At 41.9% G+C, this 18,303-nt stretch overlaps 1 protein-coding gene across 3 annotated transcripts in view; it reads left to right on the forward strand.

The window, feature by feature from the left end:
* Window positions 1–18,303, forward strand: part of MTHFS (methenyltetrahydrofolate synthetase) — a 53,587-nt gene that overhangs the window by 5,150 nt on the left and 30,134 nt on the right. For 2 of the 3 annotated variants that reach the window (XM_045285844.1, XM_004700030.2), the window contains exon 2: window positions 938–1,199. In XM_045285844.1, coding sequence (XP_045141779.1) covers window positions 992–1,199 — 208 coding nt within the window. In that variant the 5' untranslated portion in view covers window positions 938–991. Of the gene's footprint in view, window positions 1–145; window positions 242–937; window positions 1,200–18,303 lie in introns of those variants that run through there. The other variant, XM_045285843.1, reaches the window with a different exon arrangement.

Here is an 18,303-nt window from a genome sequence, read left to right on the forward strand (position 1 = left end):
GGGGGTCGAGTGGAGGGAGAGGAGTCTGTGATTGAGATTGTTTCCATTATGTAGGCAAAGCTCATTTCTCTTTTGCCTGATGAGCGATTACATTGGCTTTGAAGGGCTTCTGCTGCCCTGGTCCTCCTCCTCATAACCTCCCATCTGCTTTTAGTGAGTCTCTGTCTCTCCAGGAGATCCCACTGCCCCTTCCTGTGGACCCGCACGCACCGAGGAGGCTTACTTAGGAAACAAGATGAGGGTAGGTAGAATAAAGATACCAAGGGCTCAAGTAGAAAGCAGATGTTTTGAGAAGGATGATGGCAAAAGATATACAAATATGCTTGACACAATTGATGTATGTATGGATTGTGTTATGAGTTGTACGCGCCCCAATAAAATGATTTAAAAAAAAAGAATAAAGAGCATGATATGGCGTGTTCTCCACCTCCAAGGAGGTTACATTTTGGATAGGGATACTACATTTTGTTTTAAGGCACACAAAACAACAAATCGTTCAGTGTTAACTGTGTATTAACCCTAAATGAATTAAGTATTCAGTAGAAGTCAGGAGAAACTGGGCTTGCAATGGGTTAGATTTGTGAGGAGAGAGGAGCCTGACGCAGAAATAAAGAAGGTGGCAAGAGCTGAGGTTCAGCTGACCGTAACAACGCAGTGACCGAAGACTACTAGATGCTGTCCTGGGATTCCGGAGAAAGGCAGCAGGTCCCCCAGTGACTTTCTAGCCGAGGCACTATACCTCCTTAGTAAAGTGGATGTGTGCAGAGGTGTAAAGGGATCAGAAGTAAGTGGTGGACCCCAGGTAAAGGGAGGTAACATTGACCCCAGCTTTTGGGGGGCTGGGGATACACATTTGGAAGAGGGTGAGGAAGAAGGGAAGAGCTGTCCCGGCAAGTTCTTCATTTTTAAAAGTGGATTGCCATCTTTTCCCATTTAGGTGATTGCCCACAGTCAGTATCAAAGATCCCAAAGAATTTCCATCTTCCTGAGCATGGTGGATGAAATCGAGACAGAGGAGATCATCAAGGACATTTTCCGACGAGGCAAAACCTGCTTCATCCCACAGTACCAGTTCCAGAGCAATCACATGGATATGGTGAAGTTAGCATCACCGGAGGAAATTTCTTCGCTTCCCACAACATCCTGGAATATTCATCAGCCTGCGGAAGGCGAGGTTCGAGAGGAGGCCTTGTCAACTGGTGAGTATTACTGGGTTGGAATGAACACGTCAGAACACTGCCAGACTGTGGTGAGCTGTCTTGCCTACAGATTGACTTATTGGATCTGCGCAGCTATTGTTATTACCGCAGTCTAAACTACCATCTTCTCTTGCATAGCTCATTGGAACAGCCTTCTAACTCTTAATCCTGCCTGTGTTTTGCATACTCTCCTCCTGTCAAGCCTTTATCTACAAAGAAATTGAAACAATAATTCTAAAACCCTGGTCTGACCTCCTCTCTCATCTGTGTAACGTCATCAAGTGACTCCCTGCTCTCCCTGGGTTCAAGCACTCCTGAACAAGGCACTTCCTGTTCTTGACCCTGCTTCCCTTAATTTACGGAGGCCTACGCTCCCTCTTCATAGTCTTAAATTCCATCCCCTCTGATCATGTGTCAGTTTCTTAACCCCACTTTGCTTTCTCTGCTGCTGGACCTTTATTCATGTTATTCTCTGGACGACAGCAGTTTGGGAGATTTTTGTCATTATCAGGCAGTCAGAGAGTTGAAAGTAAAACAATCTTAGAGTATCTCAAACCTGCCTTGGCCCAAAACACCACCACTACCATCGAGTTGATTCCAACTCATGGCAACCTTGTAGGACAGAATGGAACAGTGCCTTAGAGTTTCTGAGACTCTAAATCTTTAAGGGAGCAGAAAGCCTCAGCTTTCTCCCCTGATGTGGCTGGTGAGTTGGAACTGTCAGTAGCCCAGTGCTTAACCCCAGCACCACCCGAGCTCCTTAAACCTGCCTTATTGGTGTACATTTTTGACAAAGTCTTAAATGGTTGCAAAGAAGGCCCTCCTCCCAACACCGCTGTATGCAGCTATCTCCTAATAAAACACCATAATCTATAATGCCACTGTGATGGGACAGTAGGTCCACAGTCCAAGGCTTGAAGTAGTAGGAGAATTAAATACTTTGCTGCCTGAACTTTTCCATTGATGAGCCATTCGGATTTATTAGACATACAGACACCAAAGGTACATCGGCTCCACCATCATGTTGTCATGCATCAGGAGACCTGATGCGTCCTAGAACTGTGAAAGGCCTTCATGTCTTCAAGGGGAAATTGCTCGTTTAAAGACTAGGAGACAATAATGGGGTGCAGTGCCCCTTCGAGTATTCCAGACTTATCCATAAGGAAAGACAAGAGGTTGCAGGCACTGGCATTGTTCACCTAATGCAACTACTTCACCAGACTTCAGGGCTTAAAGAGTGAAACCCAGGACAATTCCCAAATTCTGGCTGTGTCTATTTCAACAGCCCCTTCAATGCTTATATCCTCTCCATAGTGTCCCTGCAATTGAAATTGTACCTGGCCTCCCCTAGTATTCGAATTTCTCCAAGGCAGCCCATTCCTTTGTTTATGTCCCTGTTGTTTATAGGATATCTTCATTTGCTTGGGCTAAAATATGTCCCTTGACATCTTCATGCATTTATTCTAGTTCTATTTCAGTATAGCAATTGGAAGAGTTAGAATGAAACGTTATCTGGGTGAACTTCTGGGTTAGGATACACTCAAGCCAAGGAAATGAGCTAAATCAGTTACACGTGGCTTTTAGCGCATCACACACAACATGGGAATGATCTAGTCAAGTCTAACTTATTAATGTTAAGCAAGGGAGGCAGGATTGTCCATTGTTAGCCGAGTATTTACATTTTCGATAGCTTCCAACATTTCTTGCATCGTCTTTACGCCAGACACTGTATTAGGCCTAGAACGACATGATGTTGGGCCTCAAGGGGCTCACGGTCTAGCTAGGGAGGCAGGACATGTATGTAAATGATATGTAAGTGACATACGTTCCAACCTGCATTGTGTGTCAAGTAGATGTGGGGCTTTAAAAAGTTCATGAAAAAACTCCATTGTCTTTTCATTCCATTTTCTCGTGAACTTTTCCCAATGAAGCCCCTTCATAAGTGTTAAATAAAAATATGCTTGGGCCTGAAAAGAAAAAGGTCTACCCCCAAAATTGTTCTTTTCTTTCTCTCCATGTTGTATCTATGGTACCAATGGCTCCTCCCACCCCCACCCCACGTTTTCCCTTGTGTATTTACGCCCTGGGTTGCAGGGAATTTTTTCTGTAGTTCCTTGTGACTACAGCCCGGGGGGCTGCATCTCAAGTTACACATTTCCTCATCGGAACATTGGCAATAATAACAGTATCCACCCTATGTGCTAATGAGAGGATGAAGAAAACAATATATATAAAATGCCTACTACAGTTCTTCATGTAGTTGGAGATCAATAATTGGCAGTTACTATTAATCTGTAGTCATTGTCTTCTCCAAAACTTCTCTGGCTGTTCCCAACACAGCAGTTACTTTCTTCTGTAATTCATGCTCACCTGGCACTTAACATATGCTGCTGTGTTTCATTATTTGTCCTTGCGAATATATCTATTTTCTTTCCTTAAAAACGTAGACTCTCTAAGAGCAGAGACCTTCTCCTACATCATGTATATCTTTGGTGCGTGGCATCATGTCTATAGCACAGACTTCCAGTGAAAGGTTCTTGAGATGAAGCCAACATTTAAAAAAATGAAGTCATAGAATGTTTATGCAAGCAAATGGATATTTGATAGTTTATAGGAAAGCTGAATTTTAGAAATTATCACAAGCTCGTCCTGCCACCACCACCAGTTGCTATGGACTTGATTCCAACTCAGACAACTCCACATGTCTCAGAGCCATACTTTGCCATACTACTTTCATGGCTGTGGCCCTTCCCAAGCCCATCACCAGGCCTTCCTTTGGGTTCGAACTGTCAACCTTGCAGTTTAGTTAAGAACCCAGTGCTTCACCATTTACATCCTCAGAGACAAAGGGTTAACAACAGCCGTGGACTGAGCCAGGTCTTGGAATCTAGCATCTTACTGCACTGATGTATGGAGTTGAGCTGAGATACAGAATGCTGCGTCTGCTTTGTCTCTGTGTGGCTTGGGAGCTGTGAGTTGGCATGTAGACCTTTGGCTTGCAGGAGGAAATCTATGTAAAGACCGCTGGGACACTGAGGTTGCAGCTTCTGTGTGTCAAAGGGACATGTCTGTTTTGCCTTTTTTTGTACTTTGTGTGACTGGAGGTGGGGGCACAAAAGAAGCTGTTGACCAAGGTAGCTGCTGGGTCTGGGATGAGATCAAGACACGGTGCCTCAGTATCTCTTAGTCTGTATTTGTCCATAATTCTAAATAAAGATAGTAATAATAGGTTGAAAGCTCTTTGTGTTTCCTGAATCTGAATGCTAAGTCAAATCATAACTGCCGGATTGGCACAGAAGTTGCTGTCTCGTTTGTTGGTATTATATAGTAATGTCCTCTGGGGATTCATAACACCCCCGCTACCACAAACGACAGTTGAAGGGTCTGAGAATACCCTTCTTGTTGAATTTTTACTAAGCCAAGAAGCAAGTTGTCTTAAGATCCTCCACGGTTGGATGTTTTGATATGATTTACAGCAACAGCTCAGGCTGTTACTGGAAGTAGTGTTTCTAAACCCTTAGCAACACGTTTCTTTTACTTAAAAACAGCAACAGAAATCCCCCTCATTAGTTTGGCTTTAACTTTCCAAATAAATTCTTATCACTCAAAAGAAATCAAAGCAGTTGTCATTTGGGGATATGCTTTCGCAGATTAGCCAGGCCTTGGCAGGGGTTCTGGGTGACCTCCTTTCTGGACAGTCGAGAACTGCTCCCAGAGGGAAGCCCTGGGGGAGGTGCGGTGAACTCTTAGGGGCCTTGCTTCAGTATCTTCACTTTCAAACGAGGTAACTGAAACCCAAGGACACCAGGCAGGTAATGAGAATGTGACGGTCCCCCAGTTCTCTGCGTTTCCATCTCAGTGCCCTCTGAAGTGCCATTTTTTTGTTAACACTTTGGTCATTAGGATTGCTGTACCACCTGGTTTTCCTGTCCCCTGACTATGCAGCTCAGAGTCATTATTTACAAAGCAGGTACTCTTGGTAATTCTGTTCATGGGAGCATGGTCATGTTTTCCCAAGGAAGAGCTTTCACCGAGTCACCTGTATCTAAGAGCACCCTGGTCATGAAGTTAAGGTTTTTCCGAGCCATTTTGTGTTCAACTAAATACACAGAAAGAACAGTCACAGCTTTTATTTATATTGGGGCCTTTTACTGGAATGATAAGTGCCCCACGATAGGCTTTCTTGGAGCTGCTCCAGAATTTTCTGTTTTATCTTTTGCAGCAGCAACTTTAGATTACATTCTCATTTCAGAGAGTGTTAATTTTCTTTTTGTTAACTCCCAGCCTATTAACATGAGAAGATACTTCCTTTGGGGTGATGGCCTGTTATTCTTGCCAAGATAGGTTAGCCTGCTTAATGTTCTATCCAAGCATAATGATTCATTGAATGTACGATTGAGCATTTAAAAGGACTAACCCAGGTGACCTAAAATGCCCTACCTATATAGATTGTCAGGTGTTTTAACTGCTTTCCAATTCAATTTTCATTCTGTTACCTTTAATTGTGGCATCAAATTGTCTATTGGGTTTGTGTATATTTCTGTGTATACATGTTCAATTAAAAAACAGGCAGAATTTTTAAAAGGACTTTGAGTTAGGAAAAAAATTTTTTTAAGCCTTCTTCTTTCTCATCCTTAGATCTTAAGCCAGGTGATGTGTGTGTAAGCAATCCTGTGTGTAAATGACTTCACGAGTCTACAGAGAATGTGTTTATTCCCACCCCCTCCCCTCTCTTCATTAGCAAGTTCTCTTGATCTCCCTCCACTAAGGGAGAGTGGAGCATCGCCATGGGGAACTAGGGAACTTCTGGCCCCCAGGTGGAATGTACCTCTGCCTTCTAAATCATCTCATCTGTGGGAAAGAGCCTTGAGCATCTACTTCTAGTAAAACCACCCTGTCCTGTTTTTTTCATGATGGCATATTGGAAATATCACAAGACTGGGGCGGTTACTTTATGATACTAATTTTTTAATGATTTTTTTTTTTTCAAAATGAACTGTGAATTATGATCCCCTCTCTCCTTCCTAAAAAGCAAGCACAAGAACTTTTTCTCACTGCAGAACTGAGGACAAGAGATGATTTCAAGAGACTTGTGCCAGCAAATGAAATGTTGCCTTTGCCTCTAAGGGTGTTGGAAAATGTTGGGTTCGATTCTCTGCCGTCCAGGTTACTGCAGGGACCTTCTAACTGGCCACCCTCTTTCCATTTCTTACCTTTTCAGTCTTTCACATTGCTGCCGAAGTGTCCTTAAAACTCTGCTGTATCTGCATCACTCCATCACGTGAAAACCGTGTTGCTTACTTAGAAGCTAGGTCCAGATTCTGCAGCAAGATGCAAGGAAGGAAGGAGAAGAGAGGGGGTTTCATTCCCAGTTGGCTTTGCTTTTGTAGTTAGTTCTTATTCGCGGTCACCAGAAGGTTGTCTTCTCCAGAGGCCTCCTTGGAGTCCCCTGTTGGATTTGAACTTGACTTCCTTTGCATTTGTGCCTCTCTTAAAACGCTGCAGTGTACTTTGTATTCTATTCCATTTATATACTGAAAATAAGTTTTTTTTTAAAACTTTAATACTTGCAGTGATTAGGAACACACTGCTCAATAGGCCAGCTCATTGCATTTTAGATCACTGTATAAACACTTGGAAAGTTATTTTTGTATTAAAGAATATATTATTTATTTAGATATAGTATATTAAAGAATATCTTATTTGCATAGACATTATAATATAAAGATTAGAAAGTTATTCTTTATGTCATGTGACTTTTACCTGGTGGCCTTTCTTTGCCCTTTAGAAAAACACATAATCTTTAAAAACCTCCCTTGCTGTGTTTGGGGTGGTAGCTATAGATGGGCAGCATGTTCTCAGGCATCATCATTGCAATTCTTTTTATTGCTAAATGCTATATAATAAACCAAATTGAAACTAGAAATAAAACATAGAAAAATCTGTCACCTTTTACTTTACCAGCTTTAATTTTCCACCATACCTTCCCCCTTGTAAAAAACAAATCAAATTTTTGTATATTGAATGCTTGACTAATTCTAACAGCAAAGGAGTACAATCAAAATAGCACATAATTAATCAGTGGTTTGGGGGTGTGTGAGGCGCTTTGGTTGTCCGGCAGTTCAGCAATCAGCCGGTGCCTCTGCCTCTCTGGAAGAAAGATGTGAGCTGTTTTCGCCCATAAAAATCATGGCTTTGGAACCCTATGAGCAGTTCTGCTCTGCTCTGTAAGGTCACTACGAGTTGGAACCAGCTTGATGGCAGTGGGTTTTTGTTTGGTTTGGAATATGTTTATCAGGTTGTCCAGACCAATTGTTTTCAAACTTTAACACAAACCTTATTAGTAAAATTTCAATTCAACTTAATAGCATTAAATGAGAGAGAGAGGGAGGAAGGGAGAGAGGGAGGTAAATGGAAAAAGAAAAGATAAGAAACTCTTGTTCCAGTTAGGTGAAAACTTTTGTTTCAGTTAGGTGTATGTTTGTAATATGATTTTCTTACTGTAAGTTCCAAAAAGTTCCCAAACCACTGGTGTAGACTTTTGCTTCTCAACTGCATAGATGAGTGCTCCAGGGACCCCCTAGTGGTGTGTTAGTGTGCACATGGATGAAGCAATAGGACAACGGAGCATACTTTTTCAAGGGTTAGTATTGTTTTAAGATTTTGGCAAACAAACAAAACCCTCCTCCTCCCCCCACACGCCCCAGAAAAACAATACAAGAGCAAAGCAGCCCACATTATTTTTATATCAAAATAAGTACACATGTAATATACGCAAAAGTGTACTGCCGTGGGGTGGATTCCAACTCACAGGGACACTGAAGGGCAGGGTAGAACCGTCCCTGTGGGTTTCTGGGACTTCAGTTCTTTAGTAGAATTTCTGGGACTGTAATTCTTTACAGGAGTAGATAGCCTTCTCTTTCCCCCAAATTATTATATACAGTAGCTTATAAATAAAACTCGAATTTTGAAGATGAAAATATTAAAAGAAAAATGACTTTGACTGTGGAGGGCTACTTTAGGTGGACCTCTAGACAGATCTTAGAGATTCAGCTTCTTGATGATACATTGTTTGGGAAGTACTGGCCACTTAGGGGGAATTAAACATATATGGTATGCTTGAGTTGGGATTTTTTTCTTTTATGATCAAACTGAATTTTTTAGTGTATCATGTTAATTGCTCTATTGATTTTTCATTTATGTTTTCTCTTAGTGGTTATGATAGACATTTGAAAAAAACTCATGGCCGTCAGGTCGAGGCTAACTCATAGTCACCCTATAGGACAGAGTAAAACCACTTTATGGGTTCTCAAGGCTGACTGCCATCTTTATGGAAGCTGACCACAATCTTTCTCCCATGGAGTAGCTGGTGGGTTTACACCATCAATTTTTTGGTTACAGTCAAGCTCTTATCCACTGAGCCACAGGCCTCCTGCTACAGGGATTATATAATTAATTTAGCACACCGACTTCAGAAGAGTGGAGCCCTGGTGGTGTCAAGGCTATTTACTCCTTGGGTTGAGACCCATTTGGTCAGCAGTTAAAACCCCCCAACAAGCTCCATGGAGAAAGCCTGGGTTTTCTACTCTCCACAACAGGTACAGTTGTAAACCCACAGGGGGTCACTATCAGTAAGCACTGACTCAATGGCAGTGAGTGAATACTTCAGAAGAAACATTGTCAGATACTGAAGACCTAATGAATGGAAGCAGCACACTGTTGGAGACAAGGCTGGAGGATGGGCCCCGTGGGTTGGAGAGCACCTGAAATGTAACTGAGGAAGAGATGCTTTCTCAGAGTGGAGTCCACCAGGATGCAGTCAGTGGGGTAAAACCTATAGGAGTGGAGCCTTTGGGATTTTCATTTGCTGATAGGGCACGACTCAAGGAGAAACAGCTGTAGAAATCTGCTAATGATCAGAATTTAGAATGTGGAAAGTATGAATCTAGGAAAATTGGAAGTAGTCAAAAGTGAAATCGAATGCATAAATCTCAATATCCTAGTCATTAATGAGTTTAAATGGACTGGTATTAGCCAATTAGAATCAGAACATAATGATTTACTATTCTGGAATGACACAATCGAGAGGCAATGGCATTGCAATCATTATCAAAAGGGACATTGCAAAATCAGTGATGCAGTACAGTGCTATCTGTGACAGGATTATATCCATCCACCTTCAAAGAACTTGGATCAATACAACTATTATTCAAATTTATTAACCAACCACAAAAGCTAGTGATAAAGAAATTGAAGAAATCTACCAACATGTCTTCAGTCTGAAATTGAAAAATGTGCAATCAAGATGCATTGATAATTATAGGTGTTTGGAATGCAAAAGTTGGAAACAAAGAGGAAGGAACAGTAGTTAGAAAATATGTTCTTGGTGATATAAAGGAAGCTGAAGATTCCATTAAAGAATTTTCTAGACCAATGATTTGTTCATAGGAAGTATTTTTTTTTGTTTCAACAATATGTAAGGCAACTATACATGTGGACTTCCCCAGATGTAATATACAGGAATCAAATACACTACATTTGTGGGAAGAGATGATATAGAAGCTCCATGTCAGCACCTAAAACCAGGCCAGTGGCTGACTGTGGAACAGAACATCAATAGTTCATATGTAAGTTCAGGTTGAAGTTGAAGAAAATGAAAAGTTCCCGAGAGCCAAATTATGAACTTGAGTATATTACACCCCTATGTTAAGAACATCTGAAGAGCAGATTTGATGCATTCAACACTAATGACAGAAGACCTGATGAAATGGGATGACATCAAGAACATCATACATAAAGAAAACCAAAAGTTATTAAAAAGACAGGAAATAAAGAAAAGATCAGTGTGGATGTCAGAAGAGACTTTGAAACTCACTCTTCATTGTAGCATAGCTAAGAGAAATGGAAGAAATGATGAATAGAACATTTCAAAGGGCAGCTGGAGAAGTCAAAGTAAGGTAAAATGCAGTGTGCAAAGAGAACACCAAAAGAGGATGAACACGCGCAGCATCTTTAACGGAAAGCATGCAAGAAAAAATTCAAGCCTTGACTTTCAATCTTCAAGGATTCTGTAGGCAAAACATTGAATAATGTAGGAGGCACTAAATGAAGAAGAGAGGAATACATAGAGCCACCATACCTTAAAAAACTAGTTGTCATTCAGCCATTTTAAGAGGCAGCATATGAGCTAGAACCAGTGGTACTAAAGGAAGAAGCTCAGCCTTCATTTAAAGCATTGGCAAAAACACAACAAAAACCCCCCCAAACAAACAAAGTTCCAAATATTGATGGGATCCCAATTGAAGTGTTTCAACAAGCTGATAAAGCACAGGAAGCACTCACTTGTGTGTGTCAAGAAATTTGGAAGAAAACTTCTTGATCAACGGACTGGAAAATAATAATATTTGGTTTGTTTCCATTCCACAGAATGGTGACCAAACTATGTGCTAATTATGGAGCAATATCATTAATATCATATGCCAGTAGAATTTTGCTGATGATCATCCAACATGTGTTGCAGCAGTGCATTGACAGGGAGCTGGCAGGCATTAAGACCGGATTCAGTAGAGGACATGGAACAAGGGATATCATTGCTGATGTCAAATAGATGTTGGTTGAAAGCAGAGAATACCAGAAAGATGTTTACTTCTGTTTTATTGATTATACAATGGCATTAAACTGTATTGATCATAACAATCTATGGGTAGCCATGAAAGAATGGGAATTCCAGAACACTTCATTGTGCTTATGCAGAACCTGTAATGGATTAAGAGGCAGTTGTGTGAACAGAACCAGAGGATATTGCAGGATTTCAAATCAGGAAAGGTGTGCTTCAGGGTTGTATCCTTTCACCACACTATTCAATCTGTACAGAGCAAATAATCAAAGAAACCGTATTATATGAAAAAGAATGCGGCATCAGGATTAGAGGGACGCTTATTAACAACCCACAATATGCAGATGATATAGCCTTGCTTGCTGACCATGTGGAAGACTTGAAGCACTTGCTGATGAAGATCCAGGATTGCAGGCTTCAGTATAAATGACAACTCAATGTACAGAAGACAAAAATCTTCACACTGGACCAATAGGAAACATCATCATAAACTGAGAAAAGATTGAAGTTGTCAAGGATTTCATCATGGAAGCAGCAGTCAGGAGATCAAAAGATGAATTGCATTGGGTACAAAGCCCGAATCTGTTGCACAAGAACTCTTCAAAGTGTTGAAAAGCAAAAGAACTGTACTTTCAATGGCCTTATATGTATATAAAAGGAAGACTGAAGAAGCATCAATCCATTTGAACTACGGTGCTGGCAAAGACTATTGAAAGTGCCATGGACTGCCCAAAGAACCAATTGTCTTGTGAGAAGTACAACCACAATGCTCTTTAGAGGCGAGGGTGAGGAGACTTCATCTCATGTACTTTGGCCATGTAGAGACCAGGTCCTGGAAAAGGACATCATGTGTGGTAAAGTAGAGGGACAGTGGAAGAGAGGAAGGCCCTGGACAAGTAGGATTGACATAGTGGCTGCAACAATGAGCTCAAAATGAAGAGCACTTGTGAGGATGGCGCAAGACTCGGACGTGCCTTTTTCTTTTGTACATGGGGTCACTATGCGTTGGAACCAACTTGATGGCACCTAACAGCCACCACCTGTATTTTGCCTTCATTGTTGAAGGATAGATTTGTTGAGTATAAAATTCGTAGTTGACAGTATTTTCCATCCCCCACACCCTCCTACCCCTACAGCACTTTTAATGTTATTTCTGTACATTTTGACCTCCAAGGTTTCTGATGAGAATTCAACCATTAGTTGTGTGAAGATCCCTAGTATATGATGGAGGAATCCTGTTGGTGTACTGGGTTGAGTGTTGGGTTGCTACCAACAATGTTGGTAGTTCAAATCCTTCAGCAGCTCTTTGAGAGAACAATGAGACTGTCTGTTCCTGTACAGAATAGTCTTAGAAACCCTACATAGGGTCACTGTGAGTCAGACCTGAGTCGAGGGGAGTGGGTGGGTGGCACACATGAAAAAGATTTAACATTTTTACTCTTTTGACTTTTAAGAGGCTTTTTAGGGCAAAGTATCTGCTTTCATAGCTAAACTACTAATCCTATTCTGGTGTTTCAGTTGATGCTCTCCTTTTCCAGAAAAATTATAGTTGTGTGACATGAGAGTAAGTAAAAAACACTGCTACAAAATCACAGAAACCTTTATTAAACAAAAGATGAAGCTAATATTTTTCCATGTATCCTTCATGTAGTGCTGAAGGCAGTGTTTACATTTCTCTGACCATTCCCAGAGAATTCTACTCTCTGATTTACTAGAGTGTTTGGCATCCTAAAGGACTCAAAACGTGGTCCTCAAAACATGAACTTCAAACAAAGGACATTTTAAATGTTCTTTGAGTTTGGAGAACAAAAACAAGTCTGAAGGGGTAAGATTAGTGCTGGTGGGTGGATGGTGTAAGGCTTCCCATCAGAATTGTTATGGGACATCTCTTGCTGCTCATGATGAATGAGCAGATGCACTGTTGTGATGGGAAAAAAGAATTCCCAAGCTTTACTTTGCTGGCCATTTTCTCACCAATGTAGTTTTCCAGTTTTCTTGAAACCTCAATACAAGAACTCTTTGTTCTAACAAATTGGCATTCTGAAATGTTCACCCTTCTGACACAATTGCTGAAGACAAATGGGTGCATAAGCAAATGTGGTGAAGAGGCGGATGGTGCCTGGCTGTTATAAAATATAGCATCTGGGGTCTTAAAGGCTTGAAGTTACACATGCCACCATCCAGCAATGAAGCAACATGGAAGAAGCACGCTGCTGGTGCGATCATGAGGAGTCCTCGGGACCAGGTAATAGGCATCGGTAGACACATAGCAAACAAAAACATATTGCTGAGACCAAGGGGGGCTGGAGCGGGGACCCAAAGCCCATCTGTAGACAATGGAACAATCTTCCCCACAGAGGGGCCACAGGGAAGGGATACAAGTCATCAGGGTGCAGTCAAGCATCGATGAAACACACTATATTCCTCTGGTTCCTTGAGGCTTCCTCACCCCTGACTAACATGACCCCAGTGCTGCTTCTCAATTCAGACTAGACCGGAACATGTACACAAGTATAGATACGACACACAGAATCCAGGAACAGAAGTGGGAATAGTGATACCAGAAGGAGGAAGAGGGAGAGAGGTAGGGAGAAAGGGGGAACTGATGGCAGTGATCAACCATAACGATACACACCTCTACAGGGGGAAAGAACAACAGAAACCATGGGGAAGGGAGACAGTGGTCGGTGTGAGACATGAAAATAATAACAATGTACAATCTATCAGGGGGTTATGAGGGTCGGGGGGGGGGGAAGGGGGGGAAAAGGTGGAGCTGATACCAAGGGCTCAATAGAAAGTAAATATCTAGAAAAGAATGAAGGCAACATATGTACAAACATGCCTGATTCAATCAATATATGGATTATAAGAGTTGTATGAGCCCCCAATAAAATGATTTAAAAAGATAATCTCATAGTAAACTCCTGTGATCATCCCCTGTTCTTGGAGAAAATCTGTCTTGAATTTAACTGGTCCAGAAGATCTGCTTGGCCGTCACTGTTAGGGGCCGTTTAAGCCTGCTGCAAGTACTGTAACAAAGCTAAGATGAGTGTATTGAGAGGACCACAGATCACAGGCTTGCTTAAATACTTTTGTGTTCCAGTCACCAGTAGTTATCAGTGCATCTTACTTGCATGCTTGATCAATTTCAGACAGCCAGTGTTGGTGAGAATCTTCCATTTCTTCCTCTTTGGTGTTGGTGCTGGTGTGCAGCCTGAAGTTGAGTTGTATTAATTGGTGTGGATATTATTCTATCACTGATGGTACCGCAGGATAGACTGCGAAGTGTTCTTTTTGATGATGAATTTGATACCATTGCTCGTCAATGTGCCATTCTTGGCATAGCTGACCATACAATTGTCTGGTTCAGAATGGCTAGTTCCAGTTCATTTCAGTTTGTGAATGCCTTGAATATATATATATATATTTATGTGTTTCATGTCATTTTGATGACTTCCAATTTTCCTAGATTCATATGTCCTACGTTGCAATTCTGTTACTGATAGATGTTTACAGTACTTTTCTCAAAATTATTTTAAAATAAAAAAAAATATTTTCTTAAAAATATTTTGAGTACTTTTCTTGAAAATAAATTTCTCAAAATTATTATTTTAATCAGCAAATTAAAATCTCAAAAGCTTCCTTCAGTCCTGTCGTTGAGGTTGACTCTAATGTGAGGAGGCAGCTTGTGATCGGTAGGTTTATTGTGCCAACGTGGCCAGTAGTTTGCTTCTCCAGAAACCCTTCCTGACACACAGCTCTTCCCCAGTTGTATTTCAAGTGCTTTTTCTATGGAGGGACTCATCTTCTGGCACCTTATCAGAGTATGTCCTGCTACTATTCAGAAGGATTTCATTGGCTGATCTTTTTTGAAGTAGGTTACCAGGCCTTTCTTTCTAGTCCCTCTTAGTTTGGAAGCTCTTGGTATTTAAAGTACTGGAGCCATAGTTTCCAACGATAGCGCCACATGCCAGTGTCCACAGTGTGACAAACTGACAGGTGAGTGGTGAAGCAATGAGCTAGGCTTCCAGTTTCCTCACACCCTCACCAGTAGCAATATGATGACGAAATCAGTGTTATCTATGTGTCATGTCTGACATGACAATACGCATAAAAAGCTAGATAGAAAACTCCATCCTTCTGTCGTGGTGGTTAGGTGCTGTGTTCTTCTTTCGGGAAGAGCATGTTGATCTTACTCCATTGAGAGTTTGTCTTTCTGCCGTCACATCAGCATTTAATTGATGATGGAATCCAACTGAGGATTCTACTTCGTTTGTGTGATTTGCTAGTTTGAAATTTCTGTTTGATTAGAGAACGTAATACTGTTAACTATGACAATGTACTTGCACCTTTTCTATCAGGAGTAGGCTATTTGTTGTTATGTGCTGTCAAGCTGATTTTTCACTCGTGGCACCCCTCACAGTGACAGTAGCACTGCCCTATGCTGGTTTCTAGACGGTATTCTTTATGGGAGGAGATCGCCAGGTCTTTCCTACTCAGCTCTGCTCGGTAGTTTAAACCTTTCTCTTAGCCGAGTGCTCGACTGGTATTCCACTAATGATATTTCAGAAGAGAAATACTGTATATACTCAAGTATAAGTCGACCCGAATACAATCTGAGGCACCTAATTTTACCACAAAAACTTCATAAAAATGTGCTGAAAAACTTGGCTTATACACTAGTATATACGGTAAGTTAGTCAGATGGTGGCAAGTAAGATAAATAGAAGCTGTACATGGTTTTGTAAATTTGCTTTGTCAGCACTAAAAGAGCATGTTTGATCACTAGCAGCTGCAAAGGAACACTTTGGTAGTGATTGCTTGCTGGCACGTATGTTCCTATGTGTGCAAGCACACAGAACACCCTGCACATCTGTGTGCAAGCACACAGAACACCCTGCACAAACACTGGCTGCCCAGTGTTTTTTATTGGATCGGCTGCTTGGCAGTTTGATAAAGCTGCTCTCTCATCCTACTGTATTGTAGAAGCATCCATCTCAGCTGCCTTTTACTTTGGGTTCTGCCTGACTTCTCACTTCTCGTAAAAGGTGTTTCATAATGTTCTATTCTGGACTCTCTTTCTCAGTATTATTGTCAAATGCCATTGACCCTTTGACGTGTATACAGGAGCTCAGGTTGTGCTGTAGGGTAAGTGTTGTATTGCTAACTGCAAGGTCAGTGGTTCAAACCTACCAGCCTCCCTGAGAGAGAACAGTGAAGAGAGTGAGAGAACAGTGAAGCTACCTATCTGCTCCTTACAGGATCTGATCCCTAGATAACGTCACTATGAGTCGGCATCGACTTGATGGCAGTGGTTTGCTTAGTTTTTTTTTGTTTTTTTTTTAAAGTGTAGATTCAAACGCTTCCATTAAGGCATTTTAGGCCCCAGTATTTTGAATACCAGCAGGGACACCCATGGTGGGCAGTATTCAAAAGAGCTTCCAGATTAAGACAGACTAGCAAGTAAGACCTGCTAATTAACTTCAAAAAAGATGACTAGTGGAAGCTTTATGAATAGTAGTAGAACATTGTCTGATATGGTGCCAGAAGATGAGTCTCTCCATTTAGAAGGTATTTAAATCTGGATGGCAGACCTTTGAGGCAAATCTAATATGTGGGAGGTTTTTTTGAGACAGAGAAAACTTAGCTTAATGGGCAGCCCTTGAATTCAAATCAGTGGTCTTCTGGACCCATGAAAAAGGCGTACTCCTTTTTATGCATGAGGACTGCCCCAACGCCTTCTGCTGGGTTTGTTTTGCTGATAGCCCTCGATGCCACTGTAGACTCCACACAGGCACAGGTTGCTCCTGTAACTCTCCCCACAACGTTTCTCCTGCCTCATGTCAAAGCAGCTTAGGTTTGCCCCATCTTGGGCCTTCTGATGGCCTCCTTTCGTGGCGATGTGGTTGCTCCCCTGACACAGACAGAGGATTGAGGAGAGTGTTTACATGGGTTACAGTGTTAGCTTGCTTGATTAGAGAGCGGGACTGAGTGCGGAGATGGGTACCGGTTATTGTGGTAGGCAGCTCCCGAAGGAGCTGTGCCACGGGAAGTAAGGTTTGTTTTCTGCACTGTGTGACAGCCCCAGTTTGCAGGCGCAGACACTCACGGTGTGTAACTCTTACTAACAGCCTTGGTTGCACTCACACTTTGCTTAGCCGAGGGTAGGGATGAAGGCCGAGATGGGCTTTCCTGTTCAGTGGATTTGCACTGGGACCGCAGGCAGTGGAAGAGTCCGGGTGTGCTTCCGTGTTGCTGGTGCCCCGAGCCCCAGGCTTACAGGCCTCTTGCTCCTCTTGGAGGGGCACTTGACTGAGTGTCAGCAGGGGTTTTCTTCTCACTGCTTGCACACGTGACTCATCACTAGCTGTGTGGCCCTTCTCGCGTTCATAATGCCTCTTGCAGGGATTTGGAGACATTTCTAACACACATAAGGCATCCTTCCCTGATCTCTAATTTCTAACGGGTATTTTTCCCTAGTTTGTTTTTCTTTGTTCATTTCACTGGGAACATAGAAAACCAAATGTGTGTGCGGAGGTCTTTGTCCAGAACATCAAGGCTTATTTCTTAATTGTAACAGTTTCACACATTCATGTACATTTTCACTTTGGTTCCTAGTAAGATTTCCTTTGTGAACAGCAGATACTGTGTTACTAATATATAATACTTTGAGCTTATCTGCAAATGATTGCGGCAGTATCTTCAGTATTTGTGAACCTCTTTCCCCCAAACACACACAAAACACATTACAATACCTGGAAGTCTGCCCGAACTGGAATAATGAAGGATGTGCTTTTTTCCCCCTTTTTTCACTCTAAGAAACTGTAAAAGCCATCCATAAAGGTACCCTCTAGTTCATATGTTTAAGGCTGCAAAAGAATTAGGCAAAAGGAAATAAGGAATCAGTTACACCTGCTCCTCATTTATGGACTGTCTTGTTATATGATTTTCACTTTTATGGCAGTATTTAAAAATTTACTGTCTATTTTGGCATTAGTGATGTATATCTGGCAGTCATGAATACTGAGTTGTGAGACACTCATATGTAGGTATAAGGAAGAACTCAAGCCAGAAGATCAAGGAAGCAGCCCAGCCTAACCCAACTCAAGTCCACGAGCCAGATGCTAGATGGCGGCTCTCTGGACTTGCCAGCCCCTGAAGTAGGAAGTCAAGGCTGGAAGCAAGGAGATCACAGGCCAGTGGGTGCGAAGTCATGTAGACGCAAGGTTAGCAGGGACATGGCAGGTGTGAAGCAGAGCCAGGAGTTGACATTAGCTTTGTTTTACTCAAGGGTGTGTTCTCGAGGCTTCCTTCCCCCATGTTGCCATTATGTGGGTAGAGGAAGGCTTGCTCAGTGAGATAGTTTATTATGCCAGCCTGGCAGATGAACACAAGTGGGATTAACTGAAGGGCAGAGAGATAAATGCCTTGGTGAGTCTCGCCTTTCTTGTCTCTCGCTCTGTGATCATCGGACCAGTGTGCGGCTGC

The sequence above is a fragment of the Echinops telfairi genome, unplaced genomic scaffold (assembly GCF_000313985.2).
Source record: "Echinops telfairi isolate 266 unplaced genomic scaffold, ASM31398v2 ScPeMD7_7475;HRSCAF=8513, whole genome shotgun sequence".
In the NCBI taxonomy this organism is placed as follows: Eukaryota; Metazoa; Chordata; class Mammalia; order Afrosoricida; family Tenrecidae; genus Echinops; species Echinops telfairi.